We start from the raw sequence: 24,770 nt of genomic DNA, 5'->3' as shown, positions 1-24,770 counted from the left end.
TCTCTAACCTGTACAATGCATTAGAAGCAACATGATGCCAGTCTTCAATCTTTTGTTGCATTTGTCTCAACTAGCCAGTTACACTCGAGTTCTCCTAGTGCCTAAGTGTACCACCAGTAATTGTCATCAGCACAGACATAGTACATACTTGGGTCAATGGAAACAAGTTGCTGATTACCCCTGCAGATTCTGTTCCGCAGCTTGCTCAGGTACTCAGATTTGTCCATCTTTAATTTCCTGATCGTACTAATTTGTGCTGAAATCACATCCTCACTGGTGGCAGAAAGCTGCTTCTTTGACGAATTTCTCAGAGGAGACTCAGAGCCAGATTCCTCTGTGCAGCTGTGAGCAGCCCTTAAGTGGTTGTGGGTGGAAGTATCTTTAGAGTCTCTCTCTGCTGGACAATCTGGCATCAGAATAGTATTAGATCTGTGATCTTGTCCATCCTCACAGGGTATTCTGCTGCCAGGAGACTGAGTTGAACCCAAACTTTGTTCTTCCTAGAAACAGGAATCAGAGACAGGATATAAGTTTATTTCTTGACATTTCCAGATGGTTCAGATCAGTGATCACTGATATCTAGGTGCGTGCTAGAAAAAATAATTATAGCTTAACACAGTGACATTTAATGCTCAATTCAGGATAATTTCTCCCTCCTCATATTCCAAACATTATTATTACATAAAGGCACGAGGGACAACCTTTAAAAGGCTAGAATGACCCCCATTCAAATTGAATAAGGAACTATTTCTGATTTTTAGCAGCTCTGTCAGTGTCAGACATGGAGAGACCAGTAATCAGTGTTCTCTTCTTTACTTTACAGAAGTGTGGCTTGGTCAGCTAAGTTTAGCAGGTTCAGTAACTGCCTGTCTCTGTAGGGTTTAAATCAGAAGGTTACAGAGATGCCTTTACTGTATTCAAATGCTTGAATATAAATCACACTTTGTACTTGACTGATTCCCTCAGTCTTTTATGTGTTGGGGTTTTTTTCAAATACTAATGATGGATAAGAAGAAAACTTTAGGGAAAAGTACAATAGACTAAGGAGGAATGAAAAAGATGACATCTGCAAGATTTCAATAATCTCAGGTATACTTTGCAGTTTTGCTATTAAAGTCCCTAATTCTAGAACATCTGTGAAAGAAGCTTCACTTACGTAGCTAAATGCCTTATTTTCAAAGTTGTTTTAATCCATGCTCCTGTCTGAAGGAAACACTGTCATTCATCTTTCACAACCTTTCTGCTACAATAAGCATATTGTGATGATGGAGACAGAAGCATATTTACTCACTTTTTGTGGTGCATCACTGAACTACTCTCCCTCAACAGGCAATACCTGCTAATATACCTGTATAATAAACCCTGTTTATTAGCATAATCCTTTTATTTGGGATGTTGCTACTGCTGCTACTGAAGTGTGTGTGAAGGTGTGCACACAAACACATACTTTAAAATTAAGTGCAACTTACAGACAGTACAAGTGACTTTTCTGGAATGTGTGCATTACAATCATCAGAAATATGGCCACTATATCTTCTTTTCCTTTTCTCAGAATCAAAAGAGCCTGATTCCTTCTGACTCAGAGTAGTGCTATTCATGTGTCTGCTCCTCTTCTCCAGTTCACCACAGTGCTTGTTTTCTGTGTAAAGAAAAAAAAAAAAGTAATGTGTTGTCCTTAAAAACCTATACATTTCTTCATATCATTTACGTCTTATATAAAATGCATGGAAGCAAGTATCCTCCACAGTAAGTTCTTTCCTTTTTTAATTGTATGTGGCTGCCAAAACATATTCCCTAAAATTACTATTATTTTTGCATAATTAGTTAAGGGTATAACCAAATTCATAGCTCCCTTCCAAGCAAGAATTAGCACTTTATACTCCACAGTCTTTCTTCAATCTTCTGCCAAATGCAATATTCTCAATTTCCTGTTCTAATCTGCAAATATTAGTAACCAGTATAAAAAGACAGCACATTATGCCTGAAGACTGAGCGTAGGGGTCATAATTCTTCAGCAGTGAAATCAAATATTGTCTAGCATGAACATTTTAGCAGAGTTCACAAACCATTTGAGCATTCTTAACAGATTACATCCTTTATTATAAGACTTTTTAGAAAAATCAAGATTATAACAGTGCAGTGAGGCTGCACTCAGTTTCATTTTTCTTCCACAGATTTGGTTCACCATAGCTTTATCCCTGTCTAAAACCAGGCATTTGATATATTATTACTGTACCTGTAAAAACCTGCATTTTGAAGAAACACATACGCTGTGAGCAACAACCTAATTTATTTCTGTGCTCTTCTCATAATAGTAGAGTATAAAAGGAAAATGTCCCAACACTCTCCAAAAACTGCCAGATGACTGCTCACTACAAACCTTTCCTCTGCAGTTCTCGTCTTCTAAAAGTGACAGCATTAGTTTTTTCTGGTTCTTTAGAAGTCTTGGTCAATTTACACAGTTCATCATCTGTCTTTCTCAGGCAACGTTCAGACCTGTAAATAATATTAACTATGACTTATCTTTAATTTTGTAAAAATACTGAATAAAAATCCCAACAGAAACAAGAGTCGGTCAGACTACAAACTTCTGCCTCTCCCATAAACATGTGGACCTTGGCAAATGAAACACAAATTAATTCAGTCCCGTTGTGGAACTACACAGAGACTCCAATATTATTAATTAAACAGACACTTCTAAAAAGCACAGTATGAGAATCTGACATGCTTGAGATCAGACACTGAAACATTACTTTGCTGTAAAAAAGCAACAAGAACACATTAAAAAAAAAAAAGAACAGTCAGTTAACTATCCTTGCCTTTGTAATGAATATGGTGGGAATGTAGTATATTTTTAATTTAGATTCAGAACTGCTAGTAGAATCCATTGAGTAAGATCCTGCAATGCGAAATTATTTGAAATAGAAATTCCTGCTCAAAAGGGCCTGAAACAGTAACTTTAAAGGAGGTGGAGAGGGATGGGACATAGAAAGAAAGAAAGAAAAAAAGAAACAGAAAAGGATTACAGTACTTAATCCAAATAGATTTTGTGTTCATAGTTTTATAATGTGGTTAACTCAGAATGTTTCAGTCTCAAATTTTCAAAGAGCTAAGTGATCATCACAGTGTCTGACATCACTGACAGCCAAGCTTCAACTCATAAAAGTCATCACCCGCCACATCAAAAAAACATTCTTGACATCTCTAACTAGACCAAAACTGTGGGACACTTTCTGAACAGATGCCTGATCTTTAGTGATGTATCTGTAGATTGCAGTATCAGTGCTCTTTGGGAATTCTGTAAAGACAAAGATTTCCAGAGGGCTCTGATACTACAGTGATGAATGCTGTGAAAAAATTACTGATTATCTTTCCATTCACAAAGAATAATGAATTTTACCACATATAGTAGTAGTTTTCAGTAAGTGCTATTGCTAATTCTGTATATGGAACAAGAGTCTTCCATACACTGGGCAGCTGACTACAGAAAACTTTATTTTGGAACCCACACCTCTCTCAACTTTCGGGCATTTTAACAATAGAAAGCACCTGAATAAGGTTGTTTCAGCCAATAGATTTTCCTAAACATATTTGCTTTGTACATAAATTCTGCACATTTTATTTTCAATTCATTCCAGCTTTGCTGATAATTCAGTTTTAAATGCACCCATTAACCAATATATGCATCACCCATGAAGGTATAGCAATGTATTTTGTAAAGTGTTCTTAACAACCATGAGAAACAAGTACTTTAAAGACTTTAAAACCCACCTCAAATTCATTAGTTATACCGACAGGCCAGTGCTCAGTTAAATAAATGCATTTCACACTGGGTTGCAGAAAAGCAACAAAAATCCACCAATTCTGTAATACCAAGAGCAAGAATGGAGAGGGAGCTGGCAGTAAGATCTAGCTGGTAGAGATAAGTTGACTTATTACCACCCTGTTCTGAGGACACACAATTCTGACTTGATCTGAAATTTCCACAGTACAAAAGTAGCACAATTTTCAGCAATACAAAGCATGCATTCTAGCTACTCTGATGGTACAAAAGACTCTCTGTATGACCGTGTGCATATAGATGCATAACACTTACAAGGGGGGAGCTTTTATTAGTCTGCTCCAAAGAAGAGACCCCAAAAAAATCAGTGCCAAGTGTGTGTAATGCAGTGACTTACAGTGAGGTGACCTGGATCAAGCCATGACTTTGTTGAAATCATTCCTAAATTCTCCATTTCCCATATGGTATCTATTACAAATTGCACTAAAGTGCTGGTCACTAGGGAAGGGTGAAAAATCATCCTAATGTTGGTTCCTGATAACACGCCTTTTACACAATGCGTTAGAAAACCATGAAACAGGAACAGAATATTAATCACTCCAGCAATGAACCACTCCAAATCTAAAGCAAGTTGAGTTCACAACTACTAAAAAAAATTACTAGCTCAAACCATTCTTGTGCTTAATATATGATACTGTGCTCCAGATATGAGCTGGAAACAATACACAAGATGCACTCTCAGATTTAGAGAGCTAAATACAAGAAATCATGCTTTCCTCTCTATAAATCCACTACCCCCATCATCCAAAACTTTACAAAGTGAAAAAATCAGATACTAGAAAATCGATCTTAAAGATTTTGCAATAAAACAAAAACAAAACCAAAAAACCACCAAAACCCCTAAACTCACAACAATCCAAACAAACACCCCAAACTTTAGTATGCCTTAAGTTACAGAAAACAATTAGCAACATATATGATGCTTTAAAATGAGACAGCCTATTAAACTGTTCTCTCTAAATATCTCATTTAAATTGCAACTTTGTCAGGTTAATTTAAGCAGCAATGGGTAACCCAATAGGAAAAAAAAAAAAAAAAAGAGGAATTGCTATTAATTTCAGTTCTCTAAGCTGCTGATGTATCAGAATAAGGAATATGACTGACTTTTCTCAACTTTAACCTGGGAATTGTTAATTACTCCTGCCTTAAAAAAACCCCCACATCATTCTTCTCTTCTTCATCTTTCCATTGTCTTCCTCAGAATTTCCTGCTATTTTCTCCTGTGGAAAATTTGCTGTTGAGCAAAGATGTAGCCATGACAGACAAAAGGAGACAGCTTACTTCGAATGCAACTTCCATCTTAGACCAAAACAGATGTTATTTAATTTTAATATCTGATTTCTGCTAGTTTTATATGCCAAATATTACTGTGATGCTCAGTCAACCTAAATATAGGAAGAAAAGATGAAAAGTAGATATTAAGTGGTAAGAGGACACACATAGCCCTTAACCAAAGCCACCCTGTTAGGAATACTGAGACCACCAGTGGGTTAATGTGAAAAGAAATTTATTATCACAGAGAGGAATTTGAAGATACTTTGCAAAAGTAGTTATTTGAAATCATGCTAGAACATACTAACACCCACAGAAAAGCAAGATTTTGGTTCTGGACACAGAACCAACTTAGATGTGTTTGAATTACTTGTGCATCTTCCCAAATCAAAACAGTGATCTATTGCAAACAGAAATTCCTTCTAAGAAAGGAAAGTAGCCCTTTAACACCAGGTCCAGCAAACCAGAACAAATGTAATGTTAAAATGGCCCATTGGAGAAGCATGTTAGTTTGCACTCAGGAAACTGACCCCTTGATTCAAGGAAAGAGTAGAACAAAAGCTGTTTCAGGGAAATTCTTTTCCATTGTGAAGTTATGTCATTTCAGGAAGACTGGCAAAATCAGCAGTAACATACCTTTCAGAAGGAAAAGAACTTTCATGAGGAGAACTTAATATTTGACATGCCTGCAGGCTGGCAACAGCTGATGAGGGTAGTTGGCCCGATTGCAATTTGTCAGCAGCTGGTAAATTTGCATCAATTATTACGTGGCTGTCTATGTACTTTCTTCCAATTTTCGTACTCAGGACGTTCGTCAAGATAACTTTGGGTTGCCTGCCATACATATAACAGTAAATCATAAGTACTGCACTGAACTCTAGAGGAACAAACTTCTTGTTAAATTCATGTATCCTAGGGTCTTGATAATCGAACATCAGTATTTTTAGTCCCCTATAGCCAAAAAAAAAAAAACAAAACCAAAATCTCATTAAGAAACTTAAAATACAGGGAAAGCAGATAAACACAAAAGAAGACCAGGGTAAGAAAAACTAGCCACGTGATTTTACCTTAGCCAGATACAACGTACACTGCATTGCCTCTAACGTATCATGTAGTATTTTTTAAAAACTGGTAAATATTTATCTCTAAAAAGCTTTCACGCAGTATCTGTACACATTTCTCAGAACTCTGGAACAAACAATCTTGATTTTCCTGTGAACAAGAAGCCTCCAGTAAAACAGAGTGAATTTTCTAAAGCATTTAGTGAACAGGTAGAAAAGTAGCACGTACACAAAAGGTAGCATTAGATTTTATTTCACTTCTCAACTATGAGGTGGCACTCTACAGTATAGCAAGGCTCAGAAAAATACTCCTGGGTGTTAAAACAGACAAGCATCAAAAATAAGCCAAGCAGAAATATGAAGATGCAATTCCCACTTGAACACATACGATGCGTAAGAGCAATGCAACTTGCTTCAAACAATGCCACTGCAGCCAGCCTGTTGTATAGACCATGATTTATCCACTTCCTTTCTCACACTGGGATTTTAATTTTACCACTTCCATCGCAATTTATTTTGGATTAGGTTGTAAGGCTATGGCCTTTTAAAATCTGTTTTGAACAACACTGCCTTTTAGGTATTGACTGCATAATTCTCCTGTTGTCTGTATTCATCCACAGAGCACACTCCAGCATAGACTACATGATGCCTGGAGAGCACTCAGACCTCCTCTTGCACCAAGATGTAAATAAATTTGCTTTTAATCAGGAGACCACCTTCCAGGTAAGATTGTAGAGATCCACAGGGGACAATCAATCAAAGAGATACAACTTAAAGAGGAAAAGTTTAATACTGAAAAACATGTAGACTGGATGTAACCTCCAATAAAGGAAACCTGTCAGTCATCAGAAGCTCAGAGAGAAAACCCAGAGAATAGAGCATTCACTCTAGCCATACTTTTCCCTCAATATCTACAATTCACCATTGCTTGCAGGGGTGCAAAGAAGACACTAGACTTGATATGCTTTTATTCTGACCATTTATGCCAGTTTTCCCATTTTCATCAGTAGTCTAAAGCACTAACAGTGAAAATACACCTCAATATCTTCTCTGAGAAAACGGATGCAGTTAAATTCAAGTGTATTCTTTTCATTAAAATAAAAAAAAAAAACAAAACAAAACAAAAACCAAAAACATTTTGAGAAACCAATGGCTAAATTAGAATTAATTGGTCTTGACAGTACAGGACCATCTAGAAGCCACTTGGTCAGAAAAAAACACTACTGCATGCCTGGCAGCATCTCTCTCAATGATTATCTAAAGGAACCAGGTACAAGTGAACTCAGTGAAGTGAGATAAAATACAGTTCATTAACAGGGTGGTACAATAAAGAACACTTTCTCATGAAGAAATAACTGCAAGGAAAATTACTTTGTTTAGTGACATGAGGCAAAGACAACATACCTTTTAGACAGAAAAAGACTTTGGAGAGTAGGGTTTAAAATCTGCCATATCTTTACGCTGGCAGCAGATGATGAGGGTGCTTGATCTGACTGCAGCTTGCCAGCATCAGAAAAATTAACACCAGTTTTAGGTTGCGCCTGCGAATATTTTCTTCCTATTTTCGTCCTCAGGACATTCGTCAAGATAACTTTGGGTTGCCTGCCATACATATAACAATACATTAATAATAGGGTGCTGAGAACTTTTTAAGTCACATGAATTCAATAAAGATATTCCATGAGTTCACTGTCTCTGCATCATATCTTCTAGAATTAAGGTCACTGCCCTGACAATTTACTAAGTAGTTCTCTTTGGAGAAGAGCAACCACAAACTCATCTTTTCATCAGGACAACCTTTCAAGGTTTCTTCTTCTGGCATGAATGACTAACATATCAATATGCAATTCTGAAAAGGTAAACTTTCAGTGCAAAAAGCACTGAAATGGAAATTTTGGTGCATCTTGTTATCACAAAATGTTGGAAGTGGTGTTACTATGGCCTTACAAGCTATTCTGAAAGTGTACACTTGACCATTTGCAGGATATGAAAACAAGTACTCATTTAATGGCACCTTATTTCAAAACCATGAATATTATGTGTTCCCATATAGCAGATTAATCATGATCTTGCTGGGGGGAAAAAGGTCAAGAAGTTAGTACAAATCTCCCAGTTCTGAAGCTCCAACTATTTCTATTCATTTTCACTAAAACAGATTACTTAGAATTATGAATTACAAAGTCAGTAAAAATTTCCTACTAAAGTTCTTTAAAGAAGTATCTATATTTTGGTAATTCTGCTAGATTGGTACTGAGTCTTCACATGAAGAATTAATTCTGCAATATGGCCAGAAATTTAAACAGTTTTCTTACAGAAATGTAAGGGTTGGAAAAGATCTCCGAGATCAACAAGTCCTCAACTGAATACCACCATGCCACTAAATGATATTGCAAACTGCCATGTCTACTTGTTTTTGAACACTTTCAGGGATGGTAACTCCACCACCTCCCTGGGCAGGTTATTCCATTGCTTAACCACTCTTTCAGTGAATAAATTTTTCCTAATATCCAACCTGAACCTCCCCCAGCACAACTCAAGTACGTGTCCCCTTGTCCTGTCACTGGTTGTCTGAGAGAAGAGACCAGCTCCTACCTTGCCACAACCTCTTTTCAGGTAGTTTTAGAGCGTGATAAGGTCTTCCTTCAGCCTTCTTTTCTCCAGACTGAACAAGACCAGCTACTCCTCACAGGAATTATGCTCAAGATCTTTCACCAGCTCCATTGCCTTCTCCAGACTCGCTCCAACACTTCAAAGGCTTCTTATAATGAGAGGCCCAGAACTGGACACAGCACTTGAGGTGTGGCTTCACCAGTGCTGAGTACAGGGGGACAATCACTGCCCTGATCCTGCTGGCCACACTACTGCTGACACAGGCCAGGTGCCACTGGGTACACTTTGGCTCATGTTCACCTGCTGTTGACCAGCACAACCAAGGCCTTTTCCACCAGGCATCTTTCCAGCCACTCTTTCCCTAGCCTGTAGTGCTGCATAAGGTGGTTGTGACCCAATGGCAGGACCCAACTTCAGCTTATTGAATTTATAAGCTGATAAGCATTATAAATCATAGATAATTTGTCAGGATTTACTTTATTTTCAAACCTCTGAGAACTGGACTTGTTTTCCAAGGGCTGGTCCTACAAAGACACTGCAGTTCAGGCTAGTATGTTGGTTTTAAAAGATTACCGAGGTGAGAATTGGTTTTTTTTTCTACTGCATGTCTTGAATAACAACAAAAAAAATTGTTCTCGCTGTAGAGCAAGTATCCTTTTAATAGCTAGGAAAAAAAACTTACTAGCTGTTACACACATGCTACAGTAACATTTCTTAAGCAAAGGGCTGCCATTCCTCAGTGGGTTTACAACTCTGCCAGCAATTGTAATTGTCCCACTGACATGCTGCATTCAGCTCAGCAGCCTGGTTACATAGCACCGAGTGGCAAATCAACACAGGTAGGGCATGAAAACTTTTGTGGCTGAAGGACAGACATGCTTGAACCTAAAAAAAGATCTGGAACTGCCATGCTAGTGAAACACAACAAACTTGGGGCAGATGTTTTATATAAGCCTTTTATTTTGCTCTTTCAATCGTTACTTCACTTTGAGACTTCTCTCCCTAGTTACTTACCATATTGACAAGATACATAACCCCTCACTGAACCTGAAAAGACAAATGTTCCTACACACAGCTTGGACAAGCTGCCTATAGGCTGGGAATGGCAGTCAGCCTGATGAGATCTCTGCACCCCTGAACGCCATAATGTGTATGCCATGAGCCGCTTTCTCCTAGAGCTCTGCTACGCCTTTCCCAGACCAGCGGTCTCCAAAATGTTTTAATCACACAGCCCTATCAGCAGTAAGTAGTTTGAGCATGTACCTTCTACAAAGTTGATTTAATTAAAATCTACAGAGATGTATTAGTGACAGGTTGATCTTAAAGGTCTTTTCCAACCTCAATTCTATGACTATAAAACACACAAATAGTAAGTTTAAAAGGAATACAAGAAAGACAATATAAATATTTAGTAATTATACAACAAGACTTCCTTCCTGTACTCCAGTGAACTGTCTTGTACACACCACACTTTGTGCTGTGTACACTTTGTGGTTGTCTGTCTAGACAATGCACAATAAATCTAAATGGCTCCCTTTCAAAACTAAGTAACTTAAGCTCAAGTGAAGGCAGTTTCCTTCACTCTCTGAACTTCTCTTAGAAGTTTCCCAGAGGAAAACTGGTCGTAAAGAGCTAAAGTTTCATCTCAAAAGACAAAAAAAAGGGCACCAATAAAAAAGAACCCCAAAACCCACTTAAGGCACTCTGATGCCAAGGACACGGACCCAAGACAAAGCGTTATGTAACAGATTGGTTCTAATTAGCTACTGGGAAAACAATCCAGGGTTTCTCAATTGAGACACTGGCTCTGTGGAGGGAATAAAAAGTCACATGAGCAAAGACAGTCTCATTTGAAGACCAACCTAAAGCACAGTAGCGCTCCAGAATGTTTTATGCAGTCTGGAAAAGGCAGGTGGACATTTGTTCTTTCACTAGTTCTGTATATAGCCTATGCATGTTAATGCAAAAAAGTGTTCCAAGTATGTGCCTCAAATATTGTAGATGTAATAGAGGCTTCTGCAACACTCTGAGGATCCAGAGATTGGAATTCATCTCAAGATATGCTTTAATTACTGAAAAGCTTAGAAAGTGAACACAGGTCCTGAGAGTCAGTCTATTAACATTAATGTCTTAAATAGTGGAGCTCAACTGTAGCAGCTTAAGTGAGCACATCCCAAGCCTGGCAAGTTCTTGATTCAGTACAGGAAGCAAGAGACTTATTTTCCTATAGAAGTCCCCACTGAATCGGAAGTTCTGGCTTTCCTCTGGACTTCTCATACACTGAGCTCACATGTGAGCCACAGTTTAATACATCTGTAAGATCACCATTAAGAAGAGCTTATAGCAACCAGACTTCTACATCATTTATTGTTTGTCCACTGTAATGTATATTAGAAATAAGAAATAAATAAGCAATACCTAAGGAAATAGAGAATACATATATTTAAGAAATGTGACCAATTAAAAATTCAGCTTCACAAGAATCTATTGGACTGTTAAGAAAATTCACAACTACTGAAGCAGTTAAAGAAAATTTCAAGGCAAAAGTCATCAAGTAAATTTGGACAAGTTATCTTATAAAACTGGAAATTCACTCTTGCACTTTAAATTTCCTCCTTAAGAGACAAGAAACACCCAAACTACTTTTGATGGCCAGTTACTGAAGACTAAAGAACTGAAGTCACTTCAGCTCTTGGGATGCCAGAAGAGATGATGTAATGAAAGATTAATCCAGATTAAGCCAGATATTTCCCCTCCTCCTCTTCTAACAGGACTAAAAATTAAAAATCAAATCTTGAAGTAACTAAATGGTGTTTTTTCCTCCAAATAGAAAAAAGTTGTAGAAGTAGGCCCTAGCACTACGGATGTGATCCAGAAAATTGCTGCTTCTTAAAAACAAATGCTTTAAAATCATTATTGCAGGGGATCATGAGACAACATAAATATGCTGTTCTCCATGGAACACTTCAGCTGTCCTGACTAAAAACAAGCCAAGCCTATCAATTTCCCAGATCTCAATTCTTTCAGTCTTCATTGTTCCACCTCACAGAAATGCCAGATATTTTTCTTTTTATTTCTCAAACACATGCTATCATAATGAAATTTTACTAAATTTAGGCTCAAACAGCAAGGTAATTAGTCCAGTGGGAATACACAATTAAAATAAAGACTCTGTGACCATGTATGATCAAGACTTGTAAATGTAACAGAAAATATTCCAACACTGAGTGTTTAAACAACATAATGACAAAAAAGTCCACAGCAGGAGGTAATTTCACTACCTATATTTTGTTGGCCACCTTGAAAATTCAGGTCTGACATCCTTTGCTCACACTCACATCAGGCTAGACCTTAACAGGCTCCAGGCTCCTCTGTAATTTGGTTTACTGATTGTTATTTGGCACTGAATTTGTAATGTTTTGCATTCCCTTAATTTAAATGGGGTTTACAGATTTCAGGCAAGTACTTTTGCAAAAATGATCTTATAATTTCAAGCGCACACACATACCCTGAAGCAAGTTTGGCTCTGGAAATCTATGCAAAGGAGAGGAACCTTCAACAAACAAGGAAGTCAATAGTATACATTGATCAGTGCCAGGCCAAGGCACCACTTCTTATCTGGCGCCAGGTTTGGACTGAAGTTCTTGAACTGGTTATGACCTAACCTTCAGAGCAGAAGAGTAGCATAAGAGCTTTCAATGGCTTCCCTTTCTGAAAGGGGAATGGCCTCTGGCAGTGTTTCTTGAAAATCGTGTCATTAAGACTGGAAGTATAAAGATTCAGGGAAACACCTAAACTTAAGCCAGCCTGTACATCTGTAAACAATGGTTGGGACACAGATCCCTAAATTATCTGTTGAAATTGTCCCCAGAATAAAGTGAGCAACTCAAGCAAAAGACACTTCAAAAGACTAAAGTAAGTGCCAAGCAGAAAAAAGCAAAGTATACACTAAAAGCAAGTCCCACCAGCAGACCCAGCAAGTAATTTGTACAACAGTAAAACTGGAGGCATCTTGGTGAAAGAAAACCAAAGGCAATTATTTCTGTTTCTACAAGTACCTACCATAGTCTCTCATTTACCTCCCCAAAACTGAAAAAAATACAAAAGCAAAGGTAATGAAAACATACTTATGCATGTAATGATGGAATAAGCAAAAAACATATTATGAAAAATGCTGTTAGCTGCTCCCAGCAAGTCTCATATTGCTTTTCACAGGCAAAAAAGGAATTATCCTACCTTATAAACCACAGGAACAAAAGCTATTAGTTGTTTATATCTCTTTGGGGAAAATGTCTGACCTCTATTTCACACAATAGTCACAGCTGCTTGATATGGTTCCTTACTCAATGATCATATTGCGTACACACATATACTCACCAGTGCTGTACCTGCTGTCTCCAATTCATTCAAATTTGTATTAGAAAGTGATCAAAATAAGACCAGGAGGCTACTGACTCATTTGGGACTAAATTACTATTAACTGTATACACCACCATCTTCATGCCTATATTCTTTTACTAGTAAACCCAAGTTTTGGGAAATAAATATTTTGGCAGTGGGATGTCACATACCATTTGAGGGTTGTTCCCTCAGCTCTCACACAAGCTGAGGATCTGTCCTGTGTTTACAGAATAAAGCCACTGATAGACTTGATGTGTATTCAGCTATCTGAGCTTCTGCAGCAGATGCACAGCCCAGGAGCTCCTTGACCTTTCAGAGCCCAAAAGAACAATGTGATACACTATCATTAATGGGAAACTCTGATTGATACATTTACTGGCTACACCCGGTTGTGAGGAAAGCTTCTGATTGTCCCAGATTCAAGGTCCTGACCTTCCAGCAGCTGATGAGAAGTCAGTGACCAACAAACAGCAAGCATCAACATCCCTATGAACCTCCTTGCTTTGCTGGACTAGGTGGTTATTACTGACCAAATGCACTTGTCAGAGCAAGGGGGACCAGTATGTAAATGATTGCCTGACTGCTATATAAACAAAAACCTGACTGCTATGGGGCCAGTACTTGATTCAGCTGTGACATGTATTTCACTGAACATTTAAATTGCTGACCTGAAAGAATTGCACACATCTTATTTAAGTACTCCTTCCACCCTCCCCCCTAACTAGGGAACTAACCTGCCCCAGGAGCCGTCTCTGGGATCACAGACAAATCCCCTGACAGTCACCTTTCACAAGCCCAGGAGCAGACCTGTACAAGTGAGAGCAGCTGCAGTTGCTGCTACAAACCCCCCTGGTCTCACATCACAGCACAACTACCAAATTTTGGAATCCAGAATTTAAGTTAAAAAACCCCCACCCATGCGAAGGTAGATTTGTGCTAATATATCTACTTTGTCCTTTCTGACTAAAATTAAGTGGCAATAACAATCCTGAAGCAACACTTTAGATGAAACATGCCTCCCTAAACATCTGCGATTGGCTCCTATCAATAAAGTAGACTGTTTTTAAAACACTAGAAGCTAATAGGAGTTTGTCATTAAGACTTATTTCCTGCTTTGCAATGCAAATAAAAAAAATCCTCACTAGGAATAAAAACTATTGCATCAGAAAGACTTGCAGCACACAACCTCACTGTTTCCTCTTCTGAATTTTGTCAGTTCTCAGACTCTTGCTCAACAAAAACCACCCCTTTAGAACATGTGTGCTCTTTCCACTTATGCAATGAGGTCACCATGTTGATTTTGACTTTCTGAGAAGCACTGAGTATCCAAATGGAACACTTAGTACAACCTCCGTTGCAGATAGGAGAGTAAATTTATTTTACAGAGAGCCTCCAGCTACTCTCTAGACGCACATCTTTTTTCAAGGAACTGAAAAATGCACATGTTTAATATCTGAATATTTGCTGTCTTTGTAGTCTAAATAATTTCTCACTATCATGAGAAAATTGGGCTGATAACAATTTGGGTAAAAATTATGGAACACCTATAAATGCTATTCACATATTGAAAAAAACATATATAACAGAAAATTAATACACACCAGATCTAAAGTTAGCTTTAAAGAAACCAAACTCCTCAATGTCAAAAATCAGTTCAAAGTTTACTGAAAGACCTTTAGAGATTGATATCAGATATCAACTATGTCACAACACAAATAAAATTCAGAAAACTGCAATTAAATTCTGTAAGGCTGACCCTGTGAGCTGCTTCCTCAGTTAAAAGTTACTGACAGAAGCTTTTTGAGCTAAGTACATGTAAACTGACAGCTATGCCTCTGAGGAGGTATGAAAAATAAAGTCAGCATCTTTTATAATTTCAGCTCTTCCCTGCAACACTTTGAAGCATTCTGAATATACAGATCAGGCTAAACAATGACTATTCATATATCTCAAACCCACAGAACTCAGCAGTGTCAAAATCACTTTCATTTTCATTACCTGTGCACTTTATTTTTAACAGCCTCTCCTGATAAGAAACCACTTATGGGCAAGTTTCGTTGCAGTCAGAAAATAGGGCAGAGAATGCTTTTTCATTTATTTAGAATTAAGTGATTTGGGAAATAACAACTGTTTCATTAAGACAAACATATTCATTTTGTCACAAAGCCATTATGTTTCCTAGCTGCTGCTAATAAATCTAGTTCTACATTTTTGTTTCCATTTGTCAACTACAGGAATTACAGCTTCAAAATTTTCTTGGATAAAACAATTACCTAGCTGACAACTCTGCAGAAGATGATTTTATCATATAAAATAATGTGCCATAATCTCAAAGAAACCAATGTATTTGCTCTTGGCAACAGAAAATAAACAAGTGGCACATCAGCAGTCTTAATTACTTAAGTGCCTTGACAAACACAGAGGTGAAAAAGGTCTCATTTTTTTACTTCCTTCCACTACTAATCACCATATTGCTTAAGGGTTTTTTTAACTGTTTGTAAGAGTTGATAAAGCTTAGGTTAATGAGTGTGGACTACAGAACAAAAAGGGATAAGAAAAAGAATTCTGGGAAGCTTCTTAAATATCTAAAAATACCTAGGACTAGAAGGACAATTTACACTTAGAAAGTAATGAACACCTTTTAGGACTCCAAGCAGGTTAACAAGCAGTAATTCCTCTAGTAAGTGCTGCACTCTCATTCTAATGTCTTGTGTTGGGATTACCCAAAGGAAGGGTTACAGTTGCCATTAGACCACTGAAGCATGATTCTCTCAAGGTGAGCTTGAAAACCATCTCTGCATGACACAAATAATTAGCTAGAGACCAGAGACACCCATCCTCAAGAAAGACTGTGAAACTCTGAATATACAGAGATAAACTAATTTTGAGATGACTTCTTACCCAATTGATTCTTCATCATTAGAGCTGTGTCTGTTGCACTCCTTTTGCCGTTTTCCTTTTGTTGAAGGCTTTCTGCTGTTGGCACTTAACCTCCACTGAAACAAAACAAATCAAATTGGCAGATTTCAACAGACATGAATATGTCATAATGGATAATGCACTGGAAAAATGAGACAATGCCAGACACTGAAACAATGCAACTGACCAATTATATCAAAGCCATGCAGAGCATATACAGCAATTTTGCAAAGAATTAATTTGCGTGGTTTAAAGTGGCCACATACCACCTGATCTTTGAATAGAATGTTTTTCTCCTGAAGAAATATGTAAATACAGGACAATTCCATTGTTTCCCTATTTCAAGGGGGACTATACCAAACACGGACTTAAATATTAGGCCTGCTCCACATAACCACAAATACACAGGATGCAGGATGCAGAAAGTAGAGGCTAACTCCATGCATTTAGGCAAACTATGCAGGTTACAATATGGATATAAAAGAGATAAAATCCTGAGAAGGAAACGCAATTTGAAGGTTTGGCACTTAGGTGGGAAACTCCAAAACAGCAAGACTTCATTTTTTCCAAATTCTCTTACCAGAAAGTATTTATATTTTCAAATTAAATAAATGAAGCCCTACCAAAACACAGTTATTCCTGCAATTCCAGAAACCTCCTGCCCTCTGCCATTACCTCCTCCTAATCCTCATTTCTTAAAATTCAAAATATAATAAACACAAGAGATGCTTGAAAATTATGCCACTCAGGCTGAAAGCAGACAAACTTATCTTCATTTCTAAGTGTGGTTTGAAAAGGCATTTGAAAAGTTCACGCCCACATGTATTTTACAAGCTTTAGTGAAGTCTGAAAGGGCATTCCCAAATCAAACTTTTCCCTACCATGGGGACTAACTCCAATGGAAAATACCCCCATTATTAAAGTTAGCAGCAAGAAATTGCCTTGAAGGTGCTCTCCCCTCTTGCTGCCTTCAAACACCACCCAGTTCACCTTGTACCACTGGTGTTCAAGCACAGGAAAGACCTATACATCCAAATCACTAAAAACTGCACAGAGTTTCTCAAACAACATGGTGCAAGCTCTGACAACTCACAGGCAAGTTTTTTTTTTAAGTGGAACATAAAAACTAGTCAGTGTTTAAAGCATATGAAATCCCCCACTACATGGAAAAGTTCAAAATATATAGACATAGGTAGGAAAAATAAGAAATGGAAAATTAGACAACATCCAGGAAATAACAAGGAAATAAAGTATTTACAATTCACCCAGTCTAATCATGATTTTTATAGAGGCAGAGAGAAATACAGGAAGAACTCCATTCAAGTGCTGTCTGGATCTGCCTGAGAGGTTGCTGCTTGTAGCCATAGGAGACATTACCTCCCATTTCAAAACCGGACTGCAACTGGATGCTCTGCTCACTGAAAGCATTACCAGTATAGAACACAACCCCACAGTGAGCCTCTGCTGCAGCATTCTCAAATGACCTGGCCTACCAAGAGACCTGGGTCACATTACCACCACTACTGTAAGTCAAAAAAAACTCCTACTTTCCCTCACTACATCTTTAAACCTCCTCTGAGGGGGAGCCTGTTTGTCCAGGCCCATGATTCTGAAAGCGCTAAAGCCAGCAACAAACTCTGGATGCTGAGCTGAAGGAAACAAGCATAGCAAAACATGTTTCCAACACTTGACATTTGAAATGCTTACTAAATTTGAAACAGATTTATAGAGGCAAATATTTGCCTCTATATGTGACTGAGATGATCCAGACACTCACTCACAATAGATGCCGTAAGACTCTTATAGTCTTTTGGTCTTAATACAGTTATTTCTGTATGAGCACCTAAAATTCTGTCAAGAGTCATACAGTACTTCATATATTCTCTTAAAAGTTTAAGCTCTTGGATAACTGAAAACTCAATGTAAAAGTTATGTCCATATCATAACAAGAAGTTTGGTAAGTGATTCAAATACAACCTAAAAGTTCAGGAGTCAGAAGACAATCAACTAAAAAAATAGTATAATATTTACCTTGAAATTAATGATTTTCAAGATAGTTTCAAACTACACCTGAGGACAAACTCTTATTTTCAATGACTTAGGCTGGAAGCATGGCACTAAGACTCCCAATTCTGTAAATGTATGCTTGCAAGCAGATTTCAGACCTACACACTTGTCTCTCTCAAGACAACCTGGATTAGTTCTTATCACAAGGCAGCACTTGGTGTTGAAAAAACCCAGCCTCCAAAACAAAGCCTCATGTAACATTCTCCTACACACTTTACACTCTGAAGAACTCTTTACCTCTTTTAAAGGGTAGTCACAATGGTGGGAACCTGGGAGCCTTGCCAAAGGGGACTGAACTTGGACATCCTCTGACTTGGCATTTGTTTTCTTCTTTGGTATATGAAACTGAAAATAGATGATGTTACACATGGTAAAACTAAATTACCCACTGTTGCTACGAGCTGACATACGGCCATGTACAAAGTTTTTTTAACTGGACAAAATAAAGTTGTAAGGGAAGCCCTGACCTGTGCCTTTACTTTAAATGCATTCCTCATTAATGCGTGATCCCAAATCATGTGTCATACCATATGATGAGCTAGTTTTAACACATGAACCATCTAAAAAGCTCTATTTCATTAACTTTACATCTTCAGACGTGACAAAAAGGTGACAGCCAATCTACTGGCACAGTTTTCTTATTTCAATCCGATTTGTTTACACTCTGTCTCAGCTTAGAGAATGACAAAGAGAAAACAAAATAGCTGAATGTCATGGACCAGGTTTGCTTTCTCAAAAGAAAAAATTCAGGATGAAGAACAATTACATCTTATAATAGTACAAGTATTTTGGTATGATAACTTAGCATCAAACAGATTTTCATGGACTCAAAATGGTATCAGCTATTGTCCTTGCCAACTCTCACAGAAATGGAACCAGCATTTTGAAAGTAATTATTGAAAGAGAAAGCAGTAATTCACAGAAATTCACCAATTCAGAAAAAAATATATAGGAAAAAAGGTTTGTTCATTGAAAATCAAACCAAAAATGATCAAACTAAATTTGTACTAGTTCATCAAGACAAGGAAACAGGATCATACTTCCTATCAGTTAATTAAACCAGTTAAAATATTATCAGCTGAAAGAATAAAAGTGCAAGCATTGCTATTGCTCCAGGCATCCTGAGAAGCAAAACCTGACATTGCAGATACAACCAGATGAGAATGTATCAGAGAGGCAATGCAACATTTACATCTTTCAGACGAACTGAATCTAGATCAGCCAGGAAAAAGCTGAAGTCACTCCATATGATTGAGGTGGCTACCTGAAAACAGAGGCTACACAAGATTAAGAGAATAAAAGCAGGTATTTATTTGAAGGGCCTTCAAAGGTACACCTTGGGCAGTCAAGAGGCTACACCCAAGATGGACCCTGGGTCACACTTTTTTCACACTTTTATAAGTTTGGTCCATTTGCATATCAGGGTTAATTCTCCAATTACAATCTCAGGCAATGAAGTAATTACCCCAAGTTTGCTCCCCCCTGTTCAGAGGCTTTAGTTTACATATTTTGGGGCCTGGGACAACAAGGTGTCCTTGAGATGCAAGGACAAGAGATGGTTTGTTATGCCCAACCAGTATGAGGGAACAGTAGCTAACAGGCTATATGAAGTGTCAGAGTTACATACATACCCTGTATGTTACATACATACAGAGTTACATACAGGATCTGAAAAATACAACAGTTAAAACCTAAGGCATCAATGGACACTGTAAAGTATCCTATGAACTTGATTTGCAAGCCACCAGATGCCTTGCATTGTAACATGAAATTACAAGCAGAGATTCCAGAACAGTGACGCTAACAACTTAATTACTAACACCACAACTGCATTAATTAGCTCAGCAGGTAGTCCTTCAGACAGACCACAACGAAGCATGCTGCACCATAAGGAGATAATATTTCAATCCCTCAGTCTGAATCATGAGTGCTCTAACTCCTTCTCTACACTTCTGTGAAAGTAAGATTAAAGTTTTTTGTAATTAGACCTGAATTTCTATACAGCACCTCAAGTTGCTTTTGCTGGTAAAACATTGTAACACATATGCTTTTAATAACAGATTTCTCAAAGTCTAAAGGAAGCAAATGTTACACAGAGGCAACAACTTCCCATACAAGTACCTCCCTTCTTTTTCAATCAACATGTAAGGATTGAAACAAGATATTTTCTTATTCGGGAACTTCTACAAGTAGGTTGTTCCAAATTTGTTTGGTTTTGTATTAGAGGTGGCCTATAAACACGTTTATCAGTCAGAATGCATGTTTAATGATCTGCACTGTAATGGCTAGGAACAGATTTCTTACTTCAGACCTCCACCTGCTGCCAGACTAGCAGCTTCTGCTATGAGATTCCTAAGAACACATAGTTATCTAGAATTTTAACATACATTTAAAATTAAAGAGATTCTGGTAACCTCTGTAATGACATAACAGACAACATTAAAGTACACATAAAGTCAGACACAGTAAACAAGAAGAGACAACTGACAGAAAGGGATAAAAAGCACAAGATACATTAACCAGCAACACTTCCAGCTCACCATACAGCATCTTCCCAATGCTTGCACTCATTAAGAAGATGTTGGTTTACAGTGTCCACTATTAACTTAGAGAACAAGCACAAAGTCAAGAGGAAAGACAGGTCTGAATCTATGCTAAACACAAGGTATGCAGCTGTCTCAGCTTTTCCCAAACAAAAAGTGACTAACTCTACACATACATGTGCATACGCACTCAGCAGACTCCTCATCTAAACCAGCAATACTTTCCTGAAGGTTTCCACCTGTAGGAGGAAGGGCCAGAGAAAGTGCATAAACACAGTGCTGGGAACAGCTTATTTCTAAACCACTAGACCTCCTAGACCTTACCCAATCACACCAGTGATTGCCGTGTCTACCATTTGTTCTCACCAGTACTCCCACTGCTAGAAACTACTGCTAATAGGGATATTTCAGGAAAAAATATACACAGCATAAGAAGCCTCTGAGTACATCTCTGCAGATACCAAGTTTTACACAGTTTTGCAGCTGTTCTACTTACTTCAACTTACTCTAAAATTTTAGAGGTTAGTCTAGGTCTTAAAATAACTTGGAAAACACCCTGTTTATGTGTAATCAAATGCTATCATGTATCAATAGATGTTCAATAATAGACATTAGTATTGACTGCTACCATAATAAACAGTTTCCCAAGAAAGCAAAAGTTAGATCAGTGAAGAATGAATTTGGTTGTACAAACACATCAGAACAGCCTAGGACACCCACAGCCTCAAAGGAAATTGTTGGAAATTTTGGGAACACTTACACTGACATGACTTGAAGATGATGTTCTTCCTGACATGGTTTTCTCTACTGGAAAAAAACAACAACAAAAAAAGAAACAAACTTAACAATTTCTGGTTTATTGATTAAGAGGGAAGCAGGACCACAGTAGCAGGTACTACGAAAGAAGAAGATAATTTTTGAGCAAACTAGAACAAAGAAAACACATTCATAAAATGGCTTGGGTTGGATACGGATTTTAAAAGATCTTATATTCCAGCCCTCCTGCCATGGGCAGGGACACCTTTCACTTGATCAGGTTGCTCAAAGCCTATTCGGCCTGACCTTGAACGCTCCCAGGGATGGGGCATCCACTGCTTCTCTGTGCAATCTGTTCCAGTCTCACCATCCTTATTGTAAAAAATATTTCTTCCTCATGTCCAATCTACACTGACCCTCTTTCAATTTATGGCCATTTTCTCTTGTCCTGTCACTATAGGCCTTGGTAAAAAGCAATTGACAGCCGCACACTCGTGAAAGGCTCTAGATTGTCAGCATAGACAGAACTGTTAATGAAACTGTCCTAGAATTTATCCTCAGCTAAGACATTTACTGATTAACTCCTCACTGCAATCACACAACTAATGAGCAGTTCACACTTGGACTATAGAGGGAAAAGGAGTTACAAAGGACCACTGCAAGGGCTCCAAGAATAAATAATATTCAAAGATTCCTGTTAAATCCATAAACTTCATCACTGGAAGAACACAGCCTCAGAGCTTCCAGCATTTATAGGTGTTCTCTTTATACATATTCTATATGATTCTGGCATAAGACCTTCAAAGTTTACAGCTGGTTTGGAGTCTCTCAAGAAGCCAAGTTCGGGGACTTTTACTTATCTCGGCGCTTTTTTAACGTAGAGCCATAGTCCCCCGGTGTGGGCAACAGCAACAGCTACAGACCGATAAAGAAAAGCCAAAATACTGCCAGTTCCGACGCCTGTGACGAGGAAAAGCCGACAAACGGGGCCGCCTGACAGCTCGGGGAGAACAGGCACCACCCCGGGGCGGCAGCGCCCGAGCTGTCACCGCATGAGCCCGGCCCTGACACAGGGCTGCCCGAGCCCCGCAGCCCCGGCCCCGCAGCCCCGGCCCCGGCTTCTCCCGCTAGAAGGAGAACAGTTTCCCTCTGACAAACGCGCAGATCCGGCGGCCTGAGCCAGCAATTCCACCTTTTCACACTCTCCCCTCAGCCTTCTCCCAGCGGAGCAGCAACGCCGCCACCAGCCCTGCCTCGGTGCCCTCCGTTCAACCGCCCTGACGGCTTCGCTCGTTCGCGACAGACACCGCGGCCGCCCCGTGGGGACAGCGGCCGCACAGGCCCCCCTGAGACGCTACGGGCCGGCTGCAGCTCTGCCTTCCTGCCCCCTCCCCCGCCGAAGGGCCGGGAGCGGGGGGGAGCGAGCGGCCCCGGCGGCAGCACACAGCACTCACCGACACAGCCGGAGCTGTTTACCCGGCCCCGCCGCCGCCGCCGCCCGCGCAGCTTCCCCGGGTACTTCCGGGCCGGGCACGGCACCGCCCCGCCGGAGCCAGCGCCCGCCCGCGGCGCTGCCCCTCAGGCCTTCCCTGCTTTAACTTGCTCGGCGAGAGCTCCGTACTGACCCGTTTGGGGAAAGAATTGAGGAAACCGCACTGCTTCTGAAGAAGCAATAGTGAACCCAACCCGACCCAGGTTTAAGTTGCACCTTGCTAATGGCGTTTCCCTCAGCTGACAGCCAGACTCCGCCAGGTTATTCCCCTGACAGGGGGATGCACAGCCGGGCAGCGCCCTCATAACCCAGGCTGCCTGTGTTTTGCAGCTGATGCCCTTAGAAATCCTTCTACAGCCGGGGGGAGACGAAGATTTGTTGGCTGGGGTTCTTTTGCTTTGTGTATTTTTTCAGGGCGGCTTCAGAATTGTAAGTTTTGTATGGAGCTTTCTGTTTTACTTTTTTCTTGTTAGTGGGAATTAAAACTGGTGTGGACAAATGCTTAGTTTCATACTCGAGGTTTAGCTTAAACCTACTGTGAGATGTAAGTTAAAAACATGAGAGGTTAGTTTGTAACTTGGAACTATCTGGAGCACTTTAGATGGCCGCAACTATCAGCTACTGATAGGTTTTATAAATATACACCCCAGTACGTAAAGTAATGAAAACTGAAACCATGGTTGGGTTTATTTTTTTCATGCAGAGGACTTGTCTACACTCCCAGAGTGAAAAAGATTTCCGTCTATGATGATTACAGATTTTACAGGAGAGCATACGGTAATATTGGGCTTTACTAAAATAAGGTGGTTTTAAATGGAAAACAAAGTAATCTTTATGGATCTTATATAGTACTTATACTGCAGTAGTGTTTAGAATATGCCAAATGCTGTAAAAAGCACCAGCCGAAGTTACACCTGAAACATTTTAGAATCCGAACAGAAAAGTGGGAAGAAGGGAAAGAGGGATTATTTTGCCCCAAAGGCGATTTTTTAAAATTAAGGTAGCAATTGTAAAGGCTGCTAGCATATACTACCTTAAACATTGCATACAGACAATGAAGTACAAACAGCAATCAACACTGATTTAGAATGCAGACTTACCACAAAAAAATACATGCGTTATGCAGCTATATCTAGAACAATCTAGAATTGCTACTTTTTAATTCTATAATTGATTGTGTTACAACAATAAAATCAGTCCTCTGGACTAATAAGTATATAATTCTAAGCTGCTATTTAAGTGAACTCTTAAGTGATAACCTATTACAAATTGCCTCAAAACTTTTCATTTCGCATCTTGAAGGCAATTTTAGGAAGGAAAGTCATACGTGCACCCCGTGTAAAACTGTGTTTGTTTGTTTGTTTCTGCCTCCTGAAATCTTCAGAAACCTTTCACAATGCTTTGTAAAGTAGGTGTTCAGGGTTTAATTTGGAATCGCATATCCGTGTTTTGGAACTGAAGAAGCAACGTTGCTGTTAGTAGCTGAAGTAAGAGAATGGTAACTTCCGATTCAGAGTATGTTGGGAAATTAGTCTCTCCAGTCTTTTAGGGGTGAGGAGAGAAAAGGACTGAGAGGTGCTCCACAGCATACCACTCTGAGGAAACTGCATCTACCTATTCCTAATTCTTACAGAAAGCTGCACCTTTCTTCATACACATCTTTCCTTAAAATATGTCCATTTTTCTCCCACTTCATCTCATGGGAACAATGACAGGAATATGGGTAGCTTCTTTCCTACTAAATATTATCTCTTTTGCATTAATTGCCCGTATTTCAGTAGTATAACAGACTCTTCTCCCATATCCTT

At 38.9% G+C, this 24,770-nt stretch overlaps 1 protein-coding gene across 10 annotated transcripts in view; it reads right to left on the bottom strand.

Annotated features, from left to right (window-relative positions):
- The window catches only part of SENP7 (SUMO specific peptidase 7), a 44,964-nt gene extending 21,964 nt beyond the window's left edge, over positions 1 to 23,000 (bottom strand). The window contains exons 1-10 of one of the 10 annotated variants that reach the window (XM_032098397.1): positions 22,925 to 22,962; positions 21,475 to 21,521; positions 20,891 to 20,953; positions 18,409 to 18,516; positions 16,087 to 16,181; positions 7,579 to 7,776; positions 5,750 to 5,947; positions 2,381 to 2,496; positions 1,470 to 1,639; positions 149 to 500 (exon numbers count right to left, since the gene is read on the bottom strand). In XM_032098397.1, coding sequence (XP_031954288.1) covers positions 149 to 500; positions 1,470 to 1,639; positions 2,381 to 2,496; positions 5,750 to 5,947; positions 7,579 to 7,776; positions 16,087 to 16,181; positions 18,409 to 18,516; positions 20,891 to 20,920 — 1,267 coding nt within the window. In that variant the 5' untranslated portion in view covers positions 20,921 to 20,953; positions 21,475 to 21,521; positions 22,925 to 22,962. Of the gene's footprint in view, positions 1 to 148; positions 501 to 1,469; positions 1,640 to 2,380; positions 2,497 to 5,749; positions 5,948 to 7,578; positions 7,777 to 16,086; positions 16,182 to 18,408; positions 18,517 to 20,890; positions 20,954 to 21,474; positions 21,522 to 22,662; positions 22,868 to 22,924 lie in introns of those variants that run through there. The other 9 variants (XM_032098395.1, XM_032098398.1, XM_032098402.1 and 6 more) reach the window with 9 other exon arrangements.
- Between the last annotated feature and the right edge of the window lie 1,770 nt (positions 23,001 to 24,770).

Source organism: Corvus moneduloides, chromosome 2, assembly GCF_009650955.1.
Source record: "Corvus moneduloides isolate bCorMon1 chromosome 2, bCorMon1.pri, whole genome shotgun sequence".
In the NCBI taxonomy this organism is placed as follows: domain Eukaryota; kingdom Metazoa; phylum Chordata; class Aves; order Passeriformes; family Corvidae; genus Corvus; species Corvus moneduloides.
Note: the sequence above shows the minus strand (reverse complement) of the source record. Positions and strands in the feature narration are given on the sequence as shown.